Source organism: Bufo bufo, chromosome 5 (assembly GCF_905171765.1).
Source record: "Bufo bufo chromosome 5, aBufBuf1.1, whole genome shotgun sequence".
Classification (NCBI taxonomy): Eukaryota; Metazoa; Chordata; class Amphibia; order Anura; family Bufonidae; genus Bufo; species Bufo bufo.
The window spans coordinates 246,992,432-247,019,662 of record NC_053393.1 but is presented as its reverse complement, the minus strand read 5'-3'; the positions used below and the strand labels follow the sequence as shown (position 1 = coordinate 247,019,662).

At 42.9% G+C, this 27,231-nt stretch overlaps 1 protein-coding gene across 1 annotated transcript in view; it reads right to left on the bottom strand.

Moving 5' to 3' along the window:
- ITGA9 (integrin subunit alpha 9) overlaps positions 1-27,231 on the bottom strand; it is a 447,293-nt gene that overhangs the window by 75,406 nt on the left and 344,656 nt on the right. Inside the window, exons 20-21 of the mRNA XM_040433941.1 lie at positions 9,455-9,534; positions 1,252-1,341 (exon numbers count right to left, since the gene is read on the bottom strand). Of these exons, the coding sequence (XP_040289875.1) occupies positions 1,252-1,341; positions 9,455-9,534 (170 nt within the window). The remainder of the gene's footprint in view (positions 1-1,251; positions 1,342-9,454; positions 9,535-27,231) is intronic.

The following is a 27,231-nucleotide window of genomic DNA, read 5'->3' as shown; positions in this document are numbered from 1 at the left end:
TCCACCTCAGAAAGGTGGACAGGCAAATAAAAAAAAAAAAAAAATGCAGCTAGTGCGATGCAGATAAAGTTAATTGAATAATGTGGCGGCTATACTAAATTTATAATTATGTGTAATTACAAAAGTATTTAGATCCAGGTGCTGGTTTGAAATATGTAGAATATTTTTTGTGGGACAACCCTGTGTTCCCTTATAAGACTGCAACCAAGAGTGTATCTAGCTAATGTAGGAAAAAATAAATAACATTATATTGAGCAAAGTACAAGAGTCTACATGTTATACATATTGTTTGTACTCTGCAGTGGAAATTAGTAGTTCTCAACAAGCCTACATGGTGCACAAAGGATTTATAAATTATAAAGTTATATGCAGAGTTATATTCTACAACTATGCAGATGGAAAGTCCAGTGAAAAACATTAGGGCAAAAAAAAGGTCAGGATTATCACATACAGCAAATTTTTTTGTGTGAAAACAACACAGTTTTGTCACATTTTCATGTCACTTGTCAAAGACACTGCAGCCAAATGTCACCTTAAAGTCTGGAATGAAATACCGGTATAAAACACTATACACAATGCATTTTGGTTTGTGGTGTGTTTAGGTCATAGCCTGTGCTTTACTTTAAAATGTCTATGGCATTTTCCATTGTTTTTCATATAGACTTTTCTATAGCACCTGGACAACACCAGGAAAGACACATACAACATGTCACCATATTAAAAAAAGCCTTGTAACATCAGCAAAAATTGCACAGAAACTAAAAAACACACTTACAAAAAATACTGATGTATATTGAAAAAATATATTTATGTTCTAATATTTTATTTTATATTTTATCATTTTTTATTTTTTTGTCAATGACTTTGGTCTTTACAATAGTATGGAAAAGGTTGAATGATATTGCTTTACAATCCCACTGCAACATACATGAGAAGTTAGAAACTTTTGATCTTATCGTTTTCCTGATGTTACTATTTTGTGATAAAATACTGTGCATCAACCTAACTGTTAACCATTCACATTAACACTAGCTAAATAAATAGATGTATTTTATTCTTAGAGGAAATAGTTGTGAACTTGGCATCAAAGATAACTGTAATATATCCTGTTTTTACAGCCTGAGAACTGAGGATGGATGAAAGCTGGTGCTGGAAAGTTTAAATTATAAACATGAAAAGAATGTGATTTTCCACAGGGATGAAAATGGTACACTTCCTTTTATTAGAGTAAGATGCCAGGTTGTCCCTTACCCTGTTACTGATGAGTCCACTTCATGCTTTAGGGGCACTGCCAGAATGAGGGTGTTGTCATGTAAAGACTCAGCTCGTTCATTATTTCCACTGAAAGAGAATGTACATATAGAATGAAAAAAATATTTAATGTCCCATATATACAATACATTCGGAAAGTCTTCACTTCACATTTTGCTATCTTGTCCTAAAACAAATAAAAGTCAATTTGTCCCCTTCAATCTGCACTCAATATCCCATTACGAGAAAGTGAAAACAGAATTATAAGATGTTTTTGCTAATTTATTTAAAAGGGAAAACAAAAATTTCACATGGCTGTAAGGATTCAGGCCCTTCGCCATGCCACTTGAAATTTTGCTCTGGGAGCCTCCTATTTCTCTTGATCATCTTTGAGAGATTTCTACACCTTGATTGGACATGATTTGGACAGACACAGTCCTGTCTATATAAGGTCTCACAGCTAACAATGCATGTCAGATAAAAAAATAAATAAAGCCATGAGGAGGTGAGAACTGCCTGTAGAGCTCAGAGAAAGGATTGTGTGGAGGCACAGATCTGCAGAAGGGTACAATTCTGCTGCACTGAAAGCTCCCAATAGCACAGTGGCCTCCATAACTCTTAAATGGAAATAGACTGGAACTCTTCCTACAGCTGGCCACCCCGCCAAACTAAGTAATCTGGGCAGAAGGGCCTTGGTAAGATAGAATGATCAAGAACCCAATGTCACACTGGCTGAGCTCCAAAGATACTGTGTGCAGATGAGAGAAACTTCCAGAAGGTCAACCATCACTGTAGAACTCCACTAATCTGGGCTTTATGGCAGAGTAGCCAGAAAGAAGACTCTCAGTAAAAAATACATCCCATGGTCTGATGAAACCAAGACTGAACTTTTGGGCCTCAATTCTAAGCGTCACATCTGGAGAAAATGAGGCACTGCTCATCACCTGCCCAAAACCATCCCTACAGTGAAGCATGGTGGTGGCAGAACCATGCTGTGTGGGTGTTTTTCAGTGGCTGGGACACAGAGACTGGTCAGGGTTGAGGGAAAGCTGAATGGACCAAAGTACAGAGATATTCTTAATGAAAACCTGATCCAGAGTGCTCTGGACCCCAAACTGTGCTGAAGGTTCACTTTCCAACAAGCCAATGAGTCTAAGCACACGGACAACACAGGAGTGGCTTAGGGATAACTATGTGAATGTCCTTAAGCGGTCCAGCCAAAGCCCTGACTTGAACCTACTGTAATTAAACTTCTCTGGATAGACCTGAAAAGGGCTGCCCACCAACAAGCCCTATCCAACTTCACATAGCTTAAGATGATCTACAGAGAATAATTGCAGAAAATCCCCAAATCAAGGTGTGCATACCTTGGGCATCATAGCCAAGAAGACTGGAGGCCGTAATCGCTGCCAAAGGTATTTTCAACTAAATACTAAGTAAAGGGCCTTAATACTTATGTCAATGCAACATTTTAGTTTTTCTGCTTCAATAAATGAGCAAAGATTTTGAACATTCTGTTTTCATTTTTCATCATTGGGTATTGAGTGCAGAATAACAGAGGAAAGTTACATTTATTTCCCACATTTTTATCCCTCCCCACTGCAGATTTTGCAGTGATCTGCTAAAGACATTCTGCTGTGGATTTTCAGTAGCTTTTTCAGTGGGTTTGCTGCGGTTTTCAGCATTTTCTTTGCAAGGGGTAACATTTGAGGTGGAAATACTCAGCATAGCCTTATGTACACAACCATAGTTTTGGTCCAAGACTGATCTGAATTTTTTGCAGATTGCACGCAGTCCCATTTCTATAGGTCAGCAAAAAATGCAGACAACACACGAATGTCATCCTTAGGGCTCATGCACATGACTGTATGTATTTTGCGGTCCACAAAAAACTGATCCACAAAAAACACGGATGACGTCCGTGTGCATTCCGTATTTTGCAGAGCGGAACAGCTGGCCCCTAATAGAACAGTACTATCCTTGTCCATAATATGGACAATAATAGGACATGTTCTATTTTTTTGTTGAACGGAAATACGGACATACGGAAACGGAATGCACACGGAATAACTTTTTTTGAAATGAATGGTTCCGTATACAGTCCGCAAAAAAAACGGAATGGACACGGAAATAAAATAAGTTTGTGTGCATGAGCCCTTATGCTGTCTGCATCCGTGTCTATTAAACATGTCCTATTGTTGATTTTGCAGAAAAGAATAGGCATTTTTACTAATGAGAGTGAGAAAATTGTGAAATGCACATGGCCAGCAGCTGTATTGCAGATATGCAGATTCAGGGTTTGCGGACCGCAAAATGGATATAGTTGTGTGCATGAGGCCTAAACTGATAATCTGCAGACTTAAAATCAGCACCACAGGTCGTTCCATTCTGAGTATTTTTCTTAGGCCTCCGTATGGCTTTTTCAGTGTTTTGCGGTCCGTTTTTCATGGATCCGTTTTTTCGTTTTTTGTTTCCGTTGTGTTTCCGTTTCTGTTCCGTTTTTCCGTTCTGTTTTTCCGTATGGCATATACAGTATACAGTAATTACATAGATAAAATTGGGCTGGGCATAAAATTTTTCAATAGATGGTTCCGCAAAAAACGGAACAGAAACGGAGGACATACAGATGCATTTCTGTTTTTTTGCTGACCCATTGACTTGAATGGAGCCACGGAACGTGATTTGCGGGCAATAATAGGACATGTTCTATCTTTAAACGGAACGGAAAAAACGGAAATACAGAAACGGAATCATTGAAATGAATGTTTCCGTATACGGAACGCCAAAAACGGCCAGAAAACAGGGAAAAAAACGGTCGTGTGCAGGAGGCCTTAGGCCCCCTGCACACAACCGTTTTTTCCCCCCGTTTACTGGCCGTTTTTTGCGTTCCGTACACGGAACCATTCATTTCAATGGTTCCGCAAAAAAACCTGAATGTACTCCGTATGCATTCCATTTCCGTATTTCCGTTTTTCCGTTCCGTTTAACCACCACAGCCCCTATAGCTTAAACACCCTTAAAGACCAGGCCACTTTTTACACTTCTGACCTACCCTACTTTCACCGTTTATTGCTCGGTCATGCAACTTACCACCCAAATGAATTTTACCTCCTTTTCTTCTCACTAATAGAGCTTTCATTTGGTGGTATTTCATTGCTGCTGACATTTTTACTTTTTTTGTTATTAATCGAAATTTAACGATTTTTTTTGCAAAAAAAAGACATTTTTCACTTTCAGTTGTAAAATTTTGCAAAAAAAACGACATCCATATATAAATTTTGCTCTAAATTTATTGTTCTACATGTCTTTGATAAAAAAAAATGTTTGGGTAAAAAAAAAATGGTTTGGGTAAAAGTTATAGCGTTTACAAACTATGGTACAAAAATGTGAATTTCCGCTTTTTGAAGCAGCTCTGACTTTCTGAGCACCTGTCATGTTTCCTGAGGTCCTACAATGCCCAGACAGTACAAACACCCCACAAATGACCCCATTTCGGAAAGTAGACACCCTAAGGTATTCGCTGATGGGCATAGTGAGTTCATAGAACTTTTTATTTTTTGTCACAAGTTAGTGGAAAATGATGATTTTTTTTTTTTCTTACAAAGTCTCATATTCCACTAACTTGTGACAAAAAATAAAAACTTCTATGAACTCACTATGCCCATCAGCGAATACCTTGGGGTGTCTTCTTTCCAAAATGGGGTCACTTGTGGGGTAGTTATACTGCCCTGGCATTCTAGGGGCCCAAATGTGTGGTAAGTAGTTTGAAATCAAAATGTGTAAAAAATGACCGGTGAAATCCGAAAGGTGCTCTTTGGAATGTGGGCCCCTTTGCCCACCTAGGCTGCAAAAAAGTGCCACACATGTGGTATCACCGTACTCAGGAGAAGTTGGGGAATGTGTTTTGGGGTGTTATTTTACATATACCCATGCTGGGTGAGAGAAATATCTTGGTCAAATGCCAACTTTGTATAAAAAAATGGGAAAAGTTGTCTTTTGCCAAGATATTTCTCTCACCCAGCATGGGTATATGTAAAATGACACCCCAAAACACATTCCCCAACTTCTCCTGAGTACGGAGATACCACATGTGTGACACTTTTTTGCAGCCTAGGTGGGCAAAGGGGCCCATATTCCAAAGAGCACCTTTCGGATTTCACCGGTCATTTTTTACACATTTTGATTTCATACTTCTTACCACACATTTGGGCCCCTAAAATGCCAGGGCAGTATGACTACCCCACAAGTGACCCCATTTTGGAAAGAAGACACCCCAAAGTATTTCGTGATGGGCATAGTGAGTTCATGGAAGTTTTTATTTTTTGTCACAAGTTAGTGGAATATGAGACTTTGTAAGGAAAAAAAAAAGAAAAGAAAAATCATAATTTTCCGCTAACTTGTGACAAAAAATATAAAATTCTAGGAACTCGCCATGCCCCTCATGGAATACCTTGGGGTGTCTTCTTTCCAAAATGGGGTCACTTGTGGCGTAGTTATACTGCCCTGGCATTTTCCAGGGGCCCTAATGTGTGGTAAGTAGGTAAATGACCTGTGAAATCCGAAAGGTGCTCTTTGGAATGTGGGCCCCTTTACCCACCTAGGCTGCAAAAAAGTGTCACACATGTGGTATCTCCGTACTCAGGAGAAGTTGGGCAATGTGTTTTGGGGTGTCATTTTACATATACCCATGCTGGGTGAGATAAATATCTTGGTCAAATGCCAACTTTGTATAAAAAAATGGGAAAAGTTGTCTTTTGCCAAGATATTTCTCTCACCCAGCATGGGTATATGTAAAATGACACCCCAAAACACATTGCCCAACTTCTCCTGAGTACAGCGATACCACAGCGATACCACACTTTTCTGCCCCTAAAATGCCAGGGCAGTATAACTACCCCACAAGTGACCCCATTTTGGAAAGAAGACACCCCAAAGTATTTCGTGCTGGGCATAGTGAGTTCATGGAAGTTTTTATTTTTTGTCACAAGTTAGTGGAATATGAGACTTTGTAAGGAAAAAAAAAAGAAAAGAAAAATCATAATTTTCCGCTAACTTGTGACAAAAAATATAAAATTCTAGGAACTCGCCATGCCCCTCACGGAATACTTTGGGGTGTCTTCTTTCCAAAATGGGGTCACTTGTGGGGTAGTTATACTGCCCTGGCATTTTCCAGGGGCCCTAATGTGTGGTAAGTAGGTAAATGACCTGTGAAATCCGAAAGGTGCTCTTTGGAATGTGGGCCCCTTTACCCACCTAAAGGTGCTCTTTGGAATGTGAGCCCCTTTGCCCACCTAGGCTGCAAAAAAGTGTCACACATGTGGTATCGCCGTATTCAGGAGAAGTTGGGCAATGTGTTTTGGGGTGTCTTTTTACATATACTCATGCTGGGTGAGAGAAATATCTCGGCAAAAGACAACTTTTCCCATTTTTTATACAAAGTTGGCATTTGACCAAGATATTTATCTCACCCAGCATGAGTATATGTAAAAACACCCCAAAACACATTGCCCAACTTCTCCTGAATACGGCGATACCACATGTGTGACACTTTTTTGCAGCCTAGATGCGCAAAGGGGCCCACATTCATTTTATGAGGGCATTTTTAGACATTTGGATCCCAGACTTCTTCTCACGCTTTAGGGCCCCTAGAATGCCAGGGCAGTATAAATACCCCACATGTGACCCCATTTTGGAAATAAGACACCCCAAGGTATTCAATGAGGGGCATGGCGAGTTCATAGAAAATTTTTTTTTTTGGCACAAAGAAATTGATATATTTTTTTTTTTCTCACAAAGTCTCCCTTTCCGCTAACTTGGGACAAAAATTTCAATCTTTCATGGACTCACGGAATACCTTGGGGTGTCTTCTTTCCGAAATGGGGTCACATGTGGGGTATTTATACTGCCCTGGCATTCTAGGGGCCCTAAAGCGTGAGAAGAAGTCTGCAATATAAATGTCAAAAAATTTTTACGCATTTGGATTCCGTGAGGGGTATGGTGAGTTCATGTGAGATTTTTTTTTTTTGACACAAGTTAGTGGAATATGAGACTTTGTAAGAAAAAAAATAATAATTTCCGCTAACTTGGGCCAAAAAAATGTCTGAATGGAGCCTTACAGGGGGGTGATCAATGACAGGGGGGTGATCAATGACAGGGGGGTGATCAGGGAGTCTATATGGGGTGATCACCCCCCAGTCATTGATCACCCCCCTATAAGGCTCCATTCAGATGTCCGTATGTGTTTTGCGGATCCGATCCATGTATCAGTGGATCCGTAAAAATCATATGGACATCTGAATGCAGCCTGACAGGGGGGTGATCAATGACAGGGGGGTGATCAGGGAGTCTATATGGGGTGATCACCCCCCTGTAAGGCTCCATTCAGATGTCCGTATGTGTTTTGCGGATCCGATCCATGTATCAGTGGATCCGTAAAAATCATACGGACATCTGAATGCAGCCTGACAGGGGGGTGATCAATGACAGGGGGGTGATCAATGACAGGGGGGTGATCAGGGAGTCTATATGGGGTGATCACCTCCCTGTAAGGCTCCATTCAGATGTCCGTATGTGTTTTGCGGATCCGATCCATGTATCAGTGGATCCGCAAAAATCATACGGACATCTGAATGCAGCCTTACAGGTGGGTGATCAATGACAGGGGGGTGATCAATGACAGGGGGGTGATCAGGGGGTCTATATGGGGTGATCACCCCCCTGTAAGGCTCCATTCAGATGTCCGTATGTGTTTTGCGGATCCGATCCATGTATCAGTGGATCCGTAAAAATCATACGGACATCTGAATGCAGCCTTACAGGGGGGTGATCAATGACAGGGGAATGAACAATGACAGGGGGGTGATCAGGGAGTATATATGGGGTGATCACCCCCGTCATTGATCACCCCCCTGTAAGGCTCCATTCAGACGTCCGTATGCGTTTTGCAGATCCGATCCATCTATCAGTGGATCCGTAAAAATCATACGGACATCTGAATAGAGCCTTACAGGGGGGTGATCAATGACAGGGGGGTGATCAGGGAGTCTATATGGGGTGATCAGGGGTTCATAAGGGGTTAATAAGTGACAGGGGGGGTGTAGTGTAGTGTAGTGGTGTTTGGTTCGACTTTACTGAGCTACCTGTGTCCTCTGGTGGTCGATCCAAACAAAGGGGACCACCAGAGGACCAGGTAGCAGGTATATTAGACGCTGTTATCAAAACAGCGTCTAATATACCTGTTAGGGGTTAAAAAAATCACATCTCCAGCCTGCCAGCGAACGATCGCCGCTGGCAGGCTGGAGATCCACTCGCTTACCTTCCGATCCTGTGAGCGCGCGCGCCTGTGTGCGCGCGTTCACAGGAAATCTTGCGTCTCGCGAGATGACGCATATATGCGTGACTCTGCGTTAGGCGGTCCGGAGGCGGTTAAAGATAGAACATGTCCTATTATTGCCTGCAAATCACGTTCCGTTGGTCCATTCAAGTCAATGGGTCCGCAAAAAAAACTGAACACATACGGAAATGCATCCGTATGTCTTCCGTTTCCGTTCCGTTTTTTGCAGAACCATCTATTGAAAATGTTATGCCCAGCCCAATTTTATCTATGTAATTACTGTATACTGTATATGCCATACGGAAAAACAGAACGGAAAAACGGAACAAAAATGGAAACACAACGGAAACAAAAAACGGAACAACGGATCCGTGAAAAACGGACCGCAAAACACTAAAAAAGCCATATGGTCGTGTGCAATAGGCCTTAGTCACATGTATTATTCATTTATGCAAAGTTGTGTGAATAGAAGACCATTTTAATAATTATGCATTTAGTTAATTTAATAGAGAATTATAATATGGATAATTTATACTACGTGTTTGGCATCCCTACCAATGTACCAAAGTCCACAATTAGTTTTAGGATATTCTGAAATGTGGAGATCTCCAAGCAAAAAGCTGAAAGAGCATGTTGCCCAGAAGTACAGCATTAAAGAAGGGACCTTGGATTCTTCACATAAATACTGTGACTGCATTCTACAATTTTTTCTATAAAATGATCTGATCTCAGTGCTTGTCAACAAAGCTAGGCAAATACATTTACAACCAATACAGAAGATATGAATAAAGTAGCAGTGGCAGCCATTATTTTAGTGTACAAACATCATGATAAACTGGATATTTTGAGTCACAGTAAATATTAATTTACCTTTGGGTGGTGACCAGGAACTGAAGAATATCATCTTCACCAGATAAGTGACTGGTATCAAAGATCACACTGAAGTCATACTATTGGTAGAGAGAATAAATGTCAATATTCAGTTACATCAAACCTGAATTTCAGATGGCTACTGGTTCAAATTTATTCAAAATAAAAATCCCCTGCGAATATAAATGACGCTTCTGTTTCTAATAACAGGTAAAAACAAATGTGACCAAACTGAGGCATCCACATGCATGCAGAAATTTCCCAGAACCAGATGTCAAATTGATTGCAATAATGCACAAAGCAATAAAAACAAAATGATGTCACAGTGCATGGATAGTAAACACTCTGAGGTCATAAAGTAGTGCTAATATAACCAGTGATGAAATCACAGAACGAGGATGGAAAAAATAGTGATGTCACAGCTAATGGCCAAGGACTACAGTGATGTTGCAGTATGAGAATACACACACAATAATACGACACATGACACACTGGGGTGAGAAATGCAGCAATACCACAGCTACTGGCTAAGGGCCACATTGATGATAATAAACACAGCATCACAATACAAGAATAATTCACAATGTGATGTCACAGAACAGGAATACGGAAAAGTTATTTCTGGCACAGATTGCGGTACAACGGTTAGTTGTGCCACAATCTGTGACTTTTCCCCACTCACACCAGGTCTAAAAAAGTGGGCGTGGGGTGGGGCAGGCAGGCCGTCTCATTCATCATTTTCTACTCCTGTTTTAGGCATAGAAAATGGCCTAAATGTAAGACAGCTAGGAATCTGGCTTAAATTTAGACTGGCGATGGATGCGCCGAAGTTATGTAGAGGCCTGCATCTCTTTATAACTTTGCCCAGATATAGGGATTAAGACCGCCAGTCTTAATAAATGACCCCCATAATCCCAGATATCTGAGTGTTGTATGACTAGGTAGATTTGAAGTTCAAAACTGTAGGCAAAGTGGCTGAGAACTCCTTGGGTACAGTAACAGGGCCACATCTTTCCCAGTAACAGATATAACAGATATATGGTAACTAAGAATGGCTGAGAAGAATTTTTACGAAGGAACAAAGGAACAAGGAGTACTATTAGGTACTTTAGCAATTTTTAATATTTAATATTTTTAATATTTAAATTAACATACACAAATCAACATACACATATTTAAATTAACATACAACATACACACAATATATGTAGAATTTACTGACATTTCTAGACTCCTAATGCCATTATCACCTTTAAAATGGGCTGAAATATCCTTTGCTGTTACTTTTACGAGTATTTCACACAAGCATTTACATTCTTTTACTGAACTAGGAATGCTGCCATACAGCAATAAGCCATTAAAAGGAACTAATGTGCAATGCATACATCTGCTGACACATGCATGCTTATTCATTACAGCATAAAAAAAATAAAAAAACAGACCGATCCCGCAACAAAAGCAATAAAATGTATCAAGACTCCAGGGTTTTTGTGTGATTCCAAGCGAAACTGATACATTTCTGTTACTATACAGAATTCAAATAGAAGCCATTGAGCAGACTGTATTAGTAAAGTATGCTCAGTTTCAGAGAAACTAAGCTCACCCAACTACTGATACTGTAATCTGCTATGCTAGATCCACTTGATAATAAGGAAGTAGGCCTTTACAGCTACAATCACATTTTTAACTACCAAATTAGACTGATATAAATTATCAAATATATGCAGAGTGACTTCACAGAAGGGATTAACTAGACATGACAGTGTGCAAAGTGCTAGAAAAAGAGTACAAAAACGCCTCAAACAGTTGAATTAAAACTGTATTTTTCAGTCTATAAGATACATTTTAGCAAGAAAATATCTTGCCATAATCTCCTTGCATCTTCTAACCTGTGTGAAGTTGGCACCCCATGTTTGCAAAAGTTGAAAAGAAATACACCATTCGTTTGTGCTGCGTTTGTGCTGGTGTGTGCTGCAAAAATTAACGTTTGCGGCGCTTTGGTTTCCGAGATATTGTGCACTTGATTTGCTGAAACCCCGCCCACTTTCCACCCCATGTTCTTAAATTTCAAAAAGAAATACACCATTCGTTTGTGCTGCGTTTGTGCTGTAAAAATTTGCGTTTGTGCCGGTTCTGTTCCTGAGATATTGTGCATTATTGGGCTGTTGGAGAGGCACTGGGGGCTGGTGAGAGGCACCGGGGGCTGATGGAGAGGCACTGGGGGCTGATGGAGAGGCACTGGGGGCTGATGGAGAGGCACTGGGGGCGGGTGAGAGGAACTGGGGGCTGGTGAGAGGAACTGGGGGCTGGTGAGAGGCACTGGGGGCTGATGGAGAGACACTGGGGGCTGATGGAGAGGCACTGGGGGTTGATGGAGAGGCACTGGGGGCTGATGTAGAGGAACTGGGGGCTGGTGAGAGGAACTGGGGGCTGGTGAGAGGCACTGGGTGCTGATGGAGAGGCACTGGGGGCTGATGGAGAGGCATTGGGGGCTGGTGAGAGGCACTGGGGGCTGGTGAGAGGCACTGGGGGCTGATGGAGAGGCACTGGGGGCTGATGGAGAGGCACTGGGGGCTGGTGAGAGGCACTGGGGGCTGATGGAAAGGCACTGGGGGAAGATGGAGAGGCTACTGGGGGCTTCTATGAGGCTACTGGGGGCTGCTATAAGGCTATTAAGGGCTGCTATGAGGCATGGGGCTCATATCTGAGGTCTGATTGGGGGTCATTAATATTGGGGTCTGAGCTGAGGTGTGATCTGAGGTTTTATTGGGGTCTTATTAACATTGGGGATCTTATTGGGGCTGTAAGCTGAGGTCTGATTAACATTGGGGGTCTGATTGGTGGTCTGACCTGAGGTGTAATAAAAAACTTTTCCCCCCGAAGCAGCTTGGAGAAAAAAGGCCTCACAGTCTCCCACACTCCTTCTGCCTGGCCAAGCCAGCCAGCACCCGTGAGGCCAAGCCAGCCAGCACCCCTGAGTCTTCAGAACTGTAAGTAAATTATATATAAGGGGAGCTTATAATATGAAAAAGACGAATTACGCCTGAACAGACATATAGCGCAAATTCCAGTTTTTGTTTACATTTTGTTTTGATCACAACGTGTACATTTGGCTCAGTCCTTAAGGGGTTAAAAACAAAGTCACTAAAGGGTGGCAAAAAGAATCACAAACCATATGTAATTAAGGGCACAACTTCTGGGGGTTAAAATAACATATACATATATATATATATATATATATTTTATTTTTTTGGGGGGGGGAAGGGTGTCAGGGTGTTAGTGGATCTTGGGTGAGTTCCCACACTTCCCCCCCCCCCCCAAGACTTGACCCCTGTAACTAATAATGTGCTAAACTGTCTTGGTAGATATCTGTAACACTATTACCTGAGCAAAGAAACTTTACTTCAGTCATATGCTGTGTTTTTAGCTGTCTACAAGGATTGTTACACACAGGTAGTAGTATCTGTTTACAGTATGGGGTGAAAGTGCTGTATAGTCTTCTGTGAGATGTTGCAAAACTACAACTCCCAGCATGCCCAAACAGCCATTGGTGGTCTGGGCATTTTGCAACATCTGGAGGGCCACAGTTTGGAGATCACTGTGGCCCTTCAAATCTCTGCCGCATACTACTGCCGCATACACCCACCGCTGGGACTACAGCGGGATATTGAAAATCTAACAAGCAATATCTCAGGAACCGAACCGGAACAAACGCTCATTTTTGCGGCACAAACCAGCAAAAACGCAGCACAAACGAATGGTGTATTTCTTTTTGAAATTTAAGAATATGGGGTGGAAAGTGGGCGAGGTTTCAGCAAATCTATCGCACAATATCTCGGAAACAAAAGCGGCGCAAATATTCATTTTTGCAGCACAAACGCAGCACAAGCGAATGGTGTATTTCCTTTTGAAATTTAAGAACATGGGGTGGAAAGTAGGTGGGGTTTCAGCAAATCAAGCGCACAATATCTCAGGAAACCAAAGCAGCGCAAACGTTGATTTTTGCAGCACAAACCAGCACAAATGAATGGTATATTTCTTTTTGAAATTTAAGAACATGGGGTGGAAAGTGGGCGAGGTTTTAGCAAATCAAGCGCACAATATCTCGGAAACCAAAGCAGCGCAAACGTTGATTTTTGCAGCACAAACCAGCACAAATGAATGGTGTATTTCTTTTTGAAATTTAAGAACATGGAGTTGAAAGTGGGCGGGGCTTCTAAAAAATCTAACGCGCAATATCTCAGGAACCGAACCGGCACAAACGCAGCACAAACGAATGGTGTATTTATTTTAATCTTTTGCGAACATGGGGTGCCAACTTCACACAGGTCATATTCTAGTCTGTAGTCAGGGAAGGCCCAGTAGTATCAGATCTCATAAAGCTCTCTGTCTAATCATTGAGAGACCCGAGTAGCTGCTTTTCCCTCCCCTCCCTCTGTATGACCAGTTCAGGGTAGAAGGGAAAGCCCATAGTGCCCCCAAATAATGCCCCTATAGTGCAAACAGATGCCCCACAGTGCCGCTCTCCACTATAGTGACCCCCATATAGTGTGCCAATAAAAAAATCCCCTTTAGAGCTCCCAGATGCCCCATAGTGCTTCTCTCCCCCATGGTGCCCCCCCATAATCTGCCAGTAAGAAATGCCCCCATAGTGCCCCCCCCCCCAAAATGGGTAAGAAATAAATTCTCCCAGAGTGCCACCCCAAAAAAATGGGGCTGTAAGAAATGCCAAATGCCCCCATAGTGCAGGCTCCCCCCGCAAAGAAAACAAAACACTAATACTTACCGTCATCAGCAGTGATGCGATGCAGGCCTCTTCCGGCCTGTGTCCCTGCTGTGTGCTGACCGGTTCAGGTGGCGCGATGATAATGACGTCATCGCGTCGCCTGAGCCGGCCTCTGATAGGCCGCAGGCGTTAGTGCCTGCAGCCTATCAGAAGAACAGGGAAGGGAGACGCCTCTCCCTTCCCTGCCGCAGCACAGGCATCTGAGGACGGCGATACAGATGAATATGGAGATGAGCGCTTCTCCTACTGCCCCCCCCCCCCACCTGTAGTGATCGGCAGTGCGGCCCTGAGGAATAAAATAAAAAATAATAAAAATAATTCGTTAAAGACGGCCCAGAGGCCGTTTTTAAGATGCTTTAGGGAGGCCTGGGGGGGCCCCCGTCCCAGCCCGCCCCTGCCCATGATGCCGCCACCATGCAGTCTGAAAGTGCCAGAGTATAAAATGGTCCCTCAAGTTTCAATATTAATTAGTTCCAGAACGTCCATTGTATGTTGAAACCATTGTAACTTCATAAGGCTACTTTCACACTAGCGTTCGGGGTTCCGCTTGTGATCTCCGTTTCAAGGCTCTCACAAGCGGCCCAGAACGGATCCGTACAGCCCCAATGCATTCTGAGTGGATGCGGATCCGCTCAGAATGCAGCGTGCAGCGTTCGGGTGTTCGCCTGGCCGTGCGGAGCCAAACGGATCCGTCCAGACTTACAATGTAAGTCAATGGGGACGGATCCGTTTGAAGTTGACACAATATGGTGCAATTTGAAACGGATCCGTCCCCCATTGACTTTCAATGTAAAGTCTGGACGGATCCGTCTGACTAACTTTCACACTTAGAATTTTTTCTGAACTATAATGCAGACGGATCAGTTCTGAACAGATCCCAACATTTGCATTATAGGAGCGGATCCATCTGTGCAGACACCAGACGGATCCGCTCTGAACGCAAGTGTGAAAGTAGCCTTAATCAGTTCCAAAGCCCTAACATGTCATCCAAGATAAGAGAAAATGAAGATTTAATAAAGATAAGCAGATAACTAAGACAGATAAACAAGTCCTTACATATAACAGTCAGGAACAACTGCTAACTAGCAACCAAGGCTGAGTTCACATCAGTGCTCATTCTTTCCATTCTCCTGCTCTTTTATAGGAGCAGGAGAACGGAAAGGCTGAATGCTGATGTGAACTCAGCCTAATAAAGCTATTTTACCAGAGAAGTGGCCTTGATTGGTTGGATCCAAGTCTGAGACATTGTATGTTGAGTCTAGTTTCAACTTACGATGGGGTCAGAAAAGACCACTGTATGTTGAAAACATTGTATCCTGAGGCCATTGTATCTTGAGGGACCACTGTAGTGTGTAGTGAGGGTCCGCCCCCTCACCCCTAGGAAGCTCTTAAAGTGGTAGCAACCAGTCCTACCCATATTCTAGGACAGGTTGCTAGCAGCTATTTTAAATCATACCCGGAGAACCCATTTAAGGGGCTAAAATAATGAAACACTGTGCCTAGGATTGTATAAAATTGCTCCTATGGCAGAAACATATTTTATTAACATTTTGGTTCTAAATGACATTTTCTTCATTAGTTGGTAGTGGGAACCAGTTTTCCAATTGTTGAACCAAACAATCCTTTGTCTATACAGTTGTTTTCAAAATGATTCAACCCCCACTGAAATTGAGTGTTTTGGCCAGTTTGACATTGAATTTGATCATTTCAGTCATCTTGTTTACAATTAAATCAAAGAGGCACTTGTAAGTCAGACAAATATAACATAACATTTATAATGAAATAACCACAAATGTCTTTTCTGTGCTCACATCATTATCAGTTTTATTCAACCCCCAAGTGACATTCAATCTTAGTACAACATCCTTTTCCAGTTATAACAGCTTTTAAACGTGAAGCATAGCTTGACACAAGTGTCTTGCAGCGATATACGGGTATCTTCGCCCATTCTTCATGGGCAAAAGCCTCCAGTTCAGTCACATTCTTAGGCTTGCGCGCTGCAACTGCTTTCTTTAAGTCCCACCAGAGGTTCTCAATCGGATTTAAGTCTTCTCATGGTACCTTGCACACGCTGAAGCTTCCCTGTACCTGTAGAAGCAAAACAGCCCCAAAGCATGATTGCCCCCCCCCCCCCCCAATGCTTCACAGTAGGCAAGGTGTTCTTTTCTTCATAGGCCTTGTTCTTCCTCCTCCAAACATAGCGTTGATCCATGGGCCCAAACTGTTCTAATTTTGTTTCATCAGTCCACAGAACACTATCCCAAAACTTTTGTGGTTTGTCCACATGACTTTTGGCATACTGCAGTCGACTCTTCTTATTCTTTGGAGACAGCAAAGGGGTGCGCCTGTGAGTTCTGGCATGCAGGCCTTCATTACGCAGTGTGCACCTTATTGTCTGAGCTGAAACTTCAGTACCCACATCTGACAAATCTTTTTTCAGTTCCTCAGCAGTCACACGGGGACTTTTCTCCACTTTGCGCTTCAGGTAGCGCACAGCAGTCGAAGTCAGCATCTTCTTTCTGCTACGACCAGGTAGCGTTTCAACAGTGCCCTTTGCCTTGAATTTGCGAATGATGCTTCCTATGGTGTCTCTTGATATGTTTAACATCTTTGCAATCTTCTTATAGCCATTGCCCTTCCTGTGAAGAGAAATCACCTCTTCTCTTGTCTTCCTGGACCATTCTCTTGACTTCACCATGTTGGTAAACACACCAGTAAATGTCTAGAAGGAGCTGAGTATCACAGTCCTTTTAAATCTGCCTAATTGGTGCTTATTATGCTTGATTGCTGCTCCTTGACATCCACAGGTGTTTTCAATACCTGATCGAAAACACTTGAATGAACCTCTGTTCTTAAGAGTGGTAGTCTTTAAGGGGTTGAATAATTGTGTATTACAAAAACAATTGATGTCATTTGTGTTGCATTTGGTTCTTTAAAAAGTCCTTGTAAGATTTCATTCTGAACACAATTACAAATGTACACTAAATTCCCTAAAACCCTTTACAGCTGTCACGGCTGAGGATGGGGGAAACCCTCAGCCGTGTGCCGAAGGATGATGGTCGCTGCTTGACCAGGACAAACAGGATTAGGGAGCAGGTCACCTCCTACAGCGTCCCTAACCTGACCCTAACTCCTACCTGCATGGGCCGACCTTGAAGGTAGGAGGACCCATGCGCAGGAACCTCGGAGCCCTAACTTACCCTCCGACCGGTCCCTGGGCTAGGAGTCAGAGTAAGACATCCTGTTCCTTCTGGATACGGAGGAACAGGAGTCTCACTGGACAAGCTGCAAGCAAGGGGAAAAAAATGCAACCTATGGCAATGGCAGGTACTTGCCACAAACATAGCAGAGACCTACCACAGACAACCAAGCCTGGAACCCATGTGGATGTACTGCCCACAGACAGCAGGACTCAGCACACACTGAAAGGGAGTTAACCCTTCCAAAACCACAGAAGGGAAAACATAACTTAAAGGGGAAGTGTCCAAACAACAAACACACTGTGGCTGTTGCCGCAGGCAACGACCTGGGCGGCACGCGTGTCCTGGGAGTCAGCCCAAAGGCCGGGACACTGCCACCACATGTACATCATACCACCAAACGTTGCCACGGACAGCCACAGTGCAGGGAAAATGTCAGTGCACACCAAACAAAAACAAAGTGCACACAGACATACAAAAGTGCTACAAACGCGCACACAACTCCGAGGGAACCGCACACATAGCTGTTGTCCGCGGCAACCGCACTTGAGGCCAACAACCTTATGCCTCAAGCTGCGGTTGACACTACAACCCAAAACCGCGGGCAACAGTATGCGGCTCCCAAGGAGTCACGGCCAAAACCGTGGCCGTGACAACAGCATTGGGGGTTGAATAATTTGGAACACAACTGTAGTTCTAGTACAGCTCAAGAAGACTTCATCCCACACCTGTAAGTAAAGTATACCTACTTTAAGAGGCTTAAAGGGGTTGTCATGATTAAATATTGAATTATCATTACATGATTAAATATTGAATTCACCTGTTAAGTTATGCAAAACATATCTGTTTTAATTAATTGGAATGATTTTTTAAATGCTCCTGTGTCAGGATATTACTGTTACATACTTATTATAGCACCCCTGGTGTCCTTTTCATTACCTCTCAGAACTTACAGCTAACATGCTTAGTTCTGGTCAGAAGAAGCCACTTCTAAGGCACCAGTTTTTATAGACTGGCCTGCACAATGTCAGAATTCACTTTGCCACCACTGTACAAGAGAATCCAAACAAACTAGTTGAGCTACAAACTGAGTGTGATCCTTAGCATTGGACCCATTAGGTGAACATTCTGAGAGGAAGTCAAGAGAGTACTATAAGTATGGAAAGCCATAGAGCTATGAAGTTGCTTGCTAAACAAAGATAGTTTTCTTTTTGTATTTTCAGCAAAGTGTCAAGAGATATACTCCACTAGATAAATGAGTGAAGAACATTTTGGTCCCTGGACCTTGAACATGGCCTGGAACACAGCCCATTAAAAAAAAAAGAAAAAAAGTCTACACTTTTTTAATCAAGCTATATCCTCTACGGCTTGAACATATGGCTTACAACTGTAAAGTTTAGTTTTTTTTATTTATTTAAAGGGACTGTGCCTCAGGCCATTATCAAGGTCCAGGAAGGACTGAAACATTAGCTAATTATGTATCTTGTGGAGTATATCTCTTGATCCGTTGATGAAAATGCCAATAAAACATACCTTTGTTTATCAAACAGCTTTAGAGTGTCGTAGTTTTCTATACTAGATACTGTATGCAGAAGTGCTACCATACCAGAGTGCACCAACAGTTCACACCCAGGGTGCCAACTATATAGACAAAAAATGTTATGAGGCAGTTATAGCTAGACACATAAGCATATTTAAAAACTCTGATCAGTGACCCCCTTGATGTTAAGTCCCCAAATGACTGCTGAAATTAGGGGTCAGAATCCCTTAGCTAAGCACTCTGACCTTTTAGCTGTGAATGGTTCTGTTTGGCTTACCCAGCAGAGTAGAAGCTCGAGTTGTACAGACCTACTATGAAACCATTCATGCTGGGCTCAGCTTACTAAGGAGACCTGAGCAGACAGTTACAGTACACTTTCATGCTGTTTTAAATGGGCCAAAAAAAGGTGCAATTATCGTAAAGGACACCTGTTACACATAATTGCATTTTGTAAACTCATTTGTTGGGTGATCGTATCTTTAGTTATGGCCACACTCAGGTTTCCTGATGCAGCTTTGGAAGCCAAGATCAGGAGTGAATTCAAAAAAGAGGAAAAATAGTATCTGTCCTCTACAGTTTTTCTCATTTTATGATCCACTCCTGATTTTGGCTTTGAAAACTGCATCAGGAGACTTGACCGTGTGGCTGTACCCTTAGGCACCAAAAATCATAATTTCTGAGAATACAGGGATCTGCTGCCCACACAACACAAATATGTATGAGGGCAAGGGATCACAGGAGGGATCACACGTTCCCATACAGAGTGGATGAATGCTGCATTTAAATACAGCTCTCCACTCTTCCTGATAATTGTTCAGTAGGCCCTTGTAAAATGCAGAGCTTTCATTGCTTTTTTTATGGAGCCCATTGTATGGGCCCAAAATCTGCTTTTATGACTATATCTTATTGATGCTTTTGCCTAAATAAGTTTGTGGATGATATCGAGAAATGTCATGGGATCAGAACAACAGTCTCAGGATTTGGGCTGTAAATTAGTAAGTCAACAAAGTAATATTTTATATAAAAAGCAATAGAGCCTTGTAAGGCTACTTTTACACTAGCGGCTGTTCTGTCGGGTGAACAGCCTGTCGGATCCGTCCTGCCGCTAGTGAACGTGTGCCCCCGGACTGCCGCTCTGTCCCCATTGACTATAATAGGGTCAGGGGCAGAGTTCCGGGAGAAGCACGGCGAGAGGTTGGCGGAATAAATGTCAGACATGTCGTAGTTTTATTCCGGCAGCCTCTCGCTGTGCACTGCCGTGCCTCCGCCGGAACTGTGCCCCCTCCCCTATTATAGTCTATGGGTCCGTGAAAACCACAGATGCCATCTGTGTTGCATCCGTGTTTCACGGATCATTAACAAGAGATTCTTTGAAAATTATTTTTCAGCTGTTGAGTGTTAGTGAAACACGGATGAAACACGGACAGCAAAAAATGGACCCACGAACCCAACACGGATCTGTCACGGGAGAAAACACGGATCCTTGTTACCACTGATCCAAAACTGACACGGAAGTCTGCATGAGGCATAATACTTGGCAATGCCGTTGGACTTTTTGCAATAGCTGAAGGTTGTCCATGACATTGTCTTCCACAGGGGAACTTTTAGGCTGCGCTGCAGTCATGTATTCCTGCGATTTTACAGCAATTTGCCCCAGCCTAAGGCCTGTTTCACACTGGCGTTAAGGTTCCCAGCAGGCTGTTCAGGCAGGGGAACAACCTGCTGGATCTGCAACACCCATGTGCAGCTATGCGCTGCCCAAAGTCTGTCCGTCTCATTCGTTATAATGTGGACCGGCGAAGATCTGGCAGCAGCACAGCAAATATTCTGAGAGGTGACAGGACAAATATCGCTGCACAAAATACTGTAACTAACACATGTGTGAACAGAGCAGAGGAAAGGTTTTATGCCTATTTGACTTTTAGGCCTCTTTCAGACGGGTGTTGCGGGAAAAGGTGCGGGTGCGTTACGGGAACACCTGCGATTTTTCCGCGCGAGTGCAAAAGATTGTAATGCGTTTTGCACTCACGTGAGAAAAATCGTGCATGTTTGGTACCCAAACCCGAACTTCTTCACAGAACTTCGGGCTTGGGATCGGGGTTGTGTAAATTGTATTATTTTCCCTTATAACATGGTTATAAGGGAAAATAATAGCATTCTGAATACAGAATGTATAGTAAAATAGCGCTGGAGGGGTTAAAAAAAGAAATAAAATTATTTAACTCACCTTAGTCCACTTGCTTGCGCAGCCCGGCATCTCCTTCTGTCTCCTTTGCTGAACAGGACCTGTGGTGACGTCACTCCGGTCATCACATGATCCATCACATGATCCATCACCATGGTAAAAGATCATGTGATGACCGGAGTGCCGTCACCACAGGTCCTGTTCAGCAAAGGAGACAGAAGGAGATGCCGGGCTGCGCGAGCAAGTGGACTAAGGCCTCTTTCACACTTGCGTTGTCCGGATCCGTCGTGTACTCCATTTGCCGGAAGTGCCCGCCAGATCCGTAACACCGCAAGTGAACTGAAAGCATTTGAAGACGGATCCGTCTTCAAAATGCGTTCAGTGTTACTATGGCACCCAGGACACTATTAAAGTCCTGGTTGCCATAGTAGTAGTGGGGAGCAGGCGAGCAGTATACTTACCGTCCGTGCGGCTCCCGGGGCGCTCCAGAATGACGTCAGGGCGCCCCATGCGCATGGATGACGTGATCCATGAGATCACGTCATCCATGCGCGTGGGGCGCCCTGACGTCACTCTGAAGCGCCCCGGGAGCTGCACGGATGGTAAGTATACTGCTCCCCCGCTCCCCACTACGCTTTACCATGGCAAACAGGACTTTAGTGTCCTGGCAGCCATGGTAACCATTCAGAAAAAGCTAAACGTCGGATATGCGCCGAAACGACGTTTAGCTTAAGGCCGTATCCGGATGGGCATTAATTCCGGATCCGGCCTTGCGGCAAGTGTTCAGGATTTTTGACCGAAGCAAAAAGCGCAGCATGCTGCGGTATTTTCTCCGGCCAAAAAACGTTCCGTTCCGGAACTGAAGACATCCTGATGCATCCTGAACGGATTTCTCTCCATTCAGAATGCATGGGGATAATCCTGATCAGGATTCTTCCGGCATAGAGCCCCGATGACGGAACTCTATGCCGGAACAGAACAACGCAAGTGTGAAAGAGCCCTTAGGTGAGTTAAATTATTATTATTATTTTTTTAACCCCTCCAGCGCTATTTTACTATGCATTCTGTATTCAGAATGCTATTATTTTCCTTTATAACCATGTTATAAGGGGAAATAATAATGATCGGGTCTCCATCCCGATCGTCTCTCACGCAACCCCATTCACTTCTATGGGGCCTGCGTTGCGTGAAAAACGCAGAATATAGAGCATGAATAGAGCAAGTGATGCGTGAAAATCACTGCTCATGTGAACAGCCCCATAGAAATGAATGGGTCGGTATTCAGTGCGGGTGCAATTCGTTCAACTCACACATCGCATCCGAGCGGAATTCTCGCCCGTGTGAAAGGGGCCTTATAGTTCTGCAACCGATTACATTGGTTTCTCACATTATCCAGATGTGTGATTCCCACCGCATACTGGAAAAGTCATAGTTAACACAAAATACTAGAAAATATTCATTGTGAATCAATAAACCCAAGATATTAATTAAAGTGCAAGTAAAGACTTCACAAACAATGACTTCTGCAGCTGCTATAACCTCCTCCCACACAGGCAAATTATGAGCGAAGACCATCATTTTCCATGTGTTTGATTAATCGCCCGTCACCACTGTAAACAGCTGCGAGGTCCAGCTCTAGATTTTGAAACACGTGAAAACAGAAATAATCATAATGTCTCGCATCACTATTTTATGTGCTACTATTTTTAGTTAAAAGGGTTTTTCTTGGCAAACATTTTGCAAATGAGTAACTTAGAATTAACTTTCATCCGAAGTCGATTCGCTCATCCCTAGATACATACGACGATGCAAAAATATATATATATTTTTTTAAGGATTTTACTGTGCAAACGTGGTAAAACATTTGACTATATATTTGGTATCACTGTAATCGCACTGACCCAAAGAATAAAGTTATCATGTTATTTATTAATAGTCCCTAAACAGAATTGTAAAGTAGTTAGAAACACACCAAAACTACACACATACAGACGTAATAAAGTGCTAGACCAATGACTTTTCTTATAAACAAATAACCAATTTTATTATAGTCAAAACAATAAGGTGAAAACTATTGGTGCGATAAACAGGGGACATTCAAGATGTTCATCAAAACAGGAAAAACATAGCAGGAATCAAGCAGAATACTCAAAACCCTGGAAAAAGCCATAAATAGACAAATGGGGAATTTATCATTGACCACCATTTCATGCTGGTCTATGATATCCCTTGCAGTACCAGAGGATGTGCCTTAATTTATAATGAGGTGCAGCAATCTGTGCACCTAAACAGCAATCTACGTAATCTTGGAGGTGCCAGAAAACTGGCGTACATGAAAATAAATGTGGCAGGCCTACTGGCCCCACCCCCTTTAGGAAAGTAGCAAGGCTACACTGCATAGACAGATAATAATTATATAAATCGGTAAGTACAAGGAGGCAAGTACCATAAGGAACACATCACAAACATCCACCAATGTATTTGCCCTGTTTGGCAGTAATAAACTACGGGATGGCAAAAAAAAGCCAGTTAGATGCTGGGACCCATTTGGAGCCCTGATGGCAGCCTTGAGCAGGACACTTTGTCCTATGTGTAAAGTAAAAGGAACAGTTGCACAGCCTTGGAAACAGATAGTTGTATCTATAAATGTAATACAATTATTGCACCATTTAAATATATTTTACAGAAAGATCCCTACTGCCCTTCGATTCTTGGTCCTAGCTCTGCAAACTTCATACACAAGAAATGGTGTGGAATGCTGATTCAGCCAATCAGTGGCGCCAGCAGTGCATCAGCCAGTGATTGGCTGAGAGGTCATTCCAAGCCATTTCCTGTGTGTCAAACCAGGGCCAGAAAGTGAAAGTGAAATGTGGCTACTGGTAGTCTTGGCATGGTTCCTAAATAACATACAAGCTTTGAAAACATGTTGTGATGTAAGCAGGGGCATAAAACTCCAAATTTTCTGTTCTCTTGCACACAGTCAAAAGAGTTAAAAAAGCAGTCTTTCATTACTAAGACATTACTAATATAATCTATTATATAGGCACTAGCAGAAGGACCCGGCTTCGCACGGGTATGTTTCATCTATTTTATTTTATGTTTGTGTGTGTTATTAAAAGATATTGACAGTATCCACTATAACAGTGACATCTACAGTACCCCGTCCCTTTAAAGCTGACCTACAGCAGTGAAGAAAAATGGCTGCGTTGTTATGGAAACCTGGTGTAAAACTGTGTGTATGTGGAGACTAAGGGCCTGTTAGCTTCTATTGGCTGATAAGGGTCATGTGACCAGGCTTCTATTGGCTAATGCATTTTTGGGAATATTTCACGCAGGGATGTCCTTTTGAACAGCTCACTCTCAGACAGCAGCACTGTGCTGTTTGAGCATGAGCTGCAGGGAGAAAGTCACCGTCCCTCCCACAACCAAAAGCTGACAGAAGTTGATTTTTACCTTGATTTTTTCAATCCCTGTCGGCTGTGGAGTGGGAGGAGGTGTGGCCTAACCAGGTGGGGGGGTGGCTTGGCAGGTCCTGGGGGCGTTTTTTTAAGTCTGTCTTTTGAGACGGAACTGTCACCTCCACAGCACTCCGCTCCCTTAACAGTGTCATCCACAGCGCCCTGCCCCTTTAAAGCTGACCTACAGCTGTGAAGAAAAATGGCTGGGTTGTTATGGAAACCTGGTGTAAAACTGTGTGTATGTGGAGACTAAGGGCCTGCGAGCTTCTATTGGCTGATAAGGGACATGTGACCAGGCTTCTATTGGCTAATGCATTCTTTTTGGGAATATCTCACGCGGGGATGTTCTTTTGAACAGCACACTCTCAGACAGCAGCACTGTGCTGTCTGAGCATGAGCTGCAGGGAGAAATTCACTGTCCCTCCCACCCCTGAAGCTGACAGTAGTTGATTTTTACCTTGATTTTTTCTATCCCTGTTGGCTGTGGAGTGGGAGAGGCATGGCCTAACCGGATTGGGGAATAGCTTAGCGGGTCCTGGGGGTGGGGTTTTTAAGTCTGTCTTTTGAGGGTGGCCTGAATGTCCACCCTACCTGCCCCATGAACTGTCACCTCCACAGCACTCCGCTTTCTTAACAGTGTCATCCACAGCGCCCTGCCCCTTTAAAGCTGACATGCAGCATTGAAGAAAAATGGCTGGGTTTTTATGGAAACCTGGTGTAAAACTGTGTGTATGTGGAGACTAAGGACCTGTGAGCTTCTATTGTCCGATTAGGGACATGTGTGTATGGCAGTTGGGATATGAAGAGAAAGATCTGCAGGCTTCTATTGACTAGTCTAGGTCATGTGATGTGCCATATTTGCATTTTTTGGGAATATCTCAGGAATGGTACGTACTAGAGAGCTGTGACCCCACACAAGATTTATTTCCAGGTAGCAAGGGATGTGTATACCAAGTTTCGTTGAAATCGATGGTTGCGATTTTGAGTGAACATACATACATACATATACAGTGCTGCCCATAATTATTCATACCCCTGGCAAATTTTGACTAAAAGTTATGTTTATTCAACCAGCAAGTAATTTTTTGACGGGAAATGACATAGGTGTCTCCCAAAAGATAATAAGACGATGTACAAGAGGCATTATTGTGGGAAAAAAAAAACATTTCTCAGCTTTTATTTACACTTGAGCAAAAAGTGTCCAGTCCAAAATTATTCATACCCTTCTCAATAATCAATAGAAAAGCCTTTATTGGCTAGTACAGCAAACGCTTCCTATAACTGCAGACCAGCTTTTTGCATGTCTCCACAGGTATTTTTGCCCATTCATCTTTAGCAATGAGCTCCAAATCTTTCAGGTTGGAGGGTCTTCTTGCCATCACCCTGATCTTTAGCTCCCTCCACAGATTCTCAATTGGATTCAAGTCTGGACTCTGGCTGGGCCACTCCAAAACGTTAATGTTGTTGTCTGCTAACCATTTCTTCACCACTTTTGCTGTGTGTTTTGGGTCATTGTCATGCTGAAATGTCCACTGGTGCCCAAGGCCAAGTTTCTCTGCAGACTGCCTGATGTCGTTGAGAATCCTCATGTATTGCTCTTTTTTCATGGTGCCGTTTACTGTGATTAGGTTCCCTGGTCCATTGGCTGAAAAACACGCCCAAAGCATTAGGTTCCCACCACCATGTTTGACAGTGGGGATGGTGTTCTTTGGGTTGAAGGCTTCTCTTTTTTTACGCCAAATGAAGGAAACATCATTCAATTCAATTTTTGTTTCATCTGACCATAACACAGAAGACCATAAGTCTTCTTCTTTGTCCAGATGAGCTTTTACAAAGGCCAAGCGCAAGCTTTGTCCAGATGAGCCTTATCTGGAGAAGTGGTGTCCTCCTTGGTCTGCATCCGTGGAACCCAGCAGTGTGCAGTGTCCGTTGGATTGTCTGCCTTGAGACATTGCCACCAGCAGAGCCCAGATTCACCAGGATGGCCTTGATGGTTATCCTTAGATTCTTTTTCACCTAACTATCCTCCTGGCCAGCACAGGTGTCACTTTTGGCTTCCGACTACGTCCTCTGAGATTTTCCACAGTGCGAAACAGCTTGTATTTTTTATTAATATTTTGCACTGTAGCCAATGGAACTTGAAAACATTTAGAAATCGCCTTGTAGCCCTTTCCTGACTTTTGAGCAGCCACAATGCGGAGCCGCAGGTCCTCACTGAGCTCCTTTGTCTTAGCCATGACTGTCCACAAACCAACTGCAGAGAGCTGCTGTTTTTCACATGTTGAGTTGATTAAAACAGCTGCTCCCAATTAATCAGGGTAATTAGGATGCTTTAGAACAGCTTGGACTATTTGGAATGGTATAGAACTTTTGATTTTCCCACAGACTGTGACAGTTTGTGAAGGGTATGAATAATTTTGGACTGGACACTTTTTGCTCAAATGTAAACAAAAGCTGAGAAATGTTTTTTTCCCCCACAATAATGCGTCTTGTACATCGTCTTATGGGAGACACCTATGTCATTTCCCGTCAAAAAATTACTTGGTTGGTTGAATAAAAGTAAAATTTGTCAGGGGTTTGAATAATTATGGGGTATTATGGGGTATTG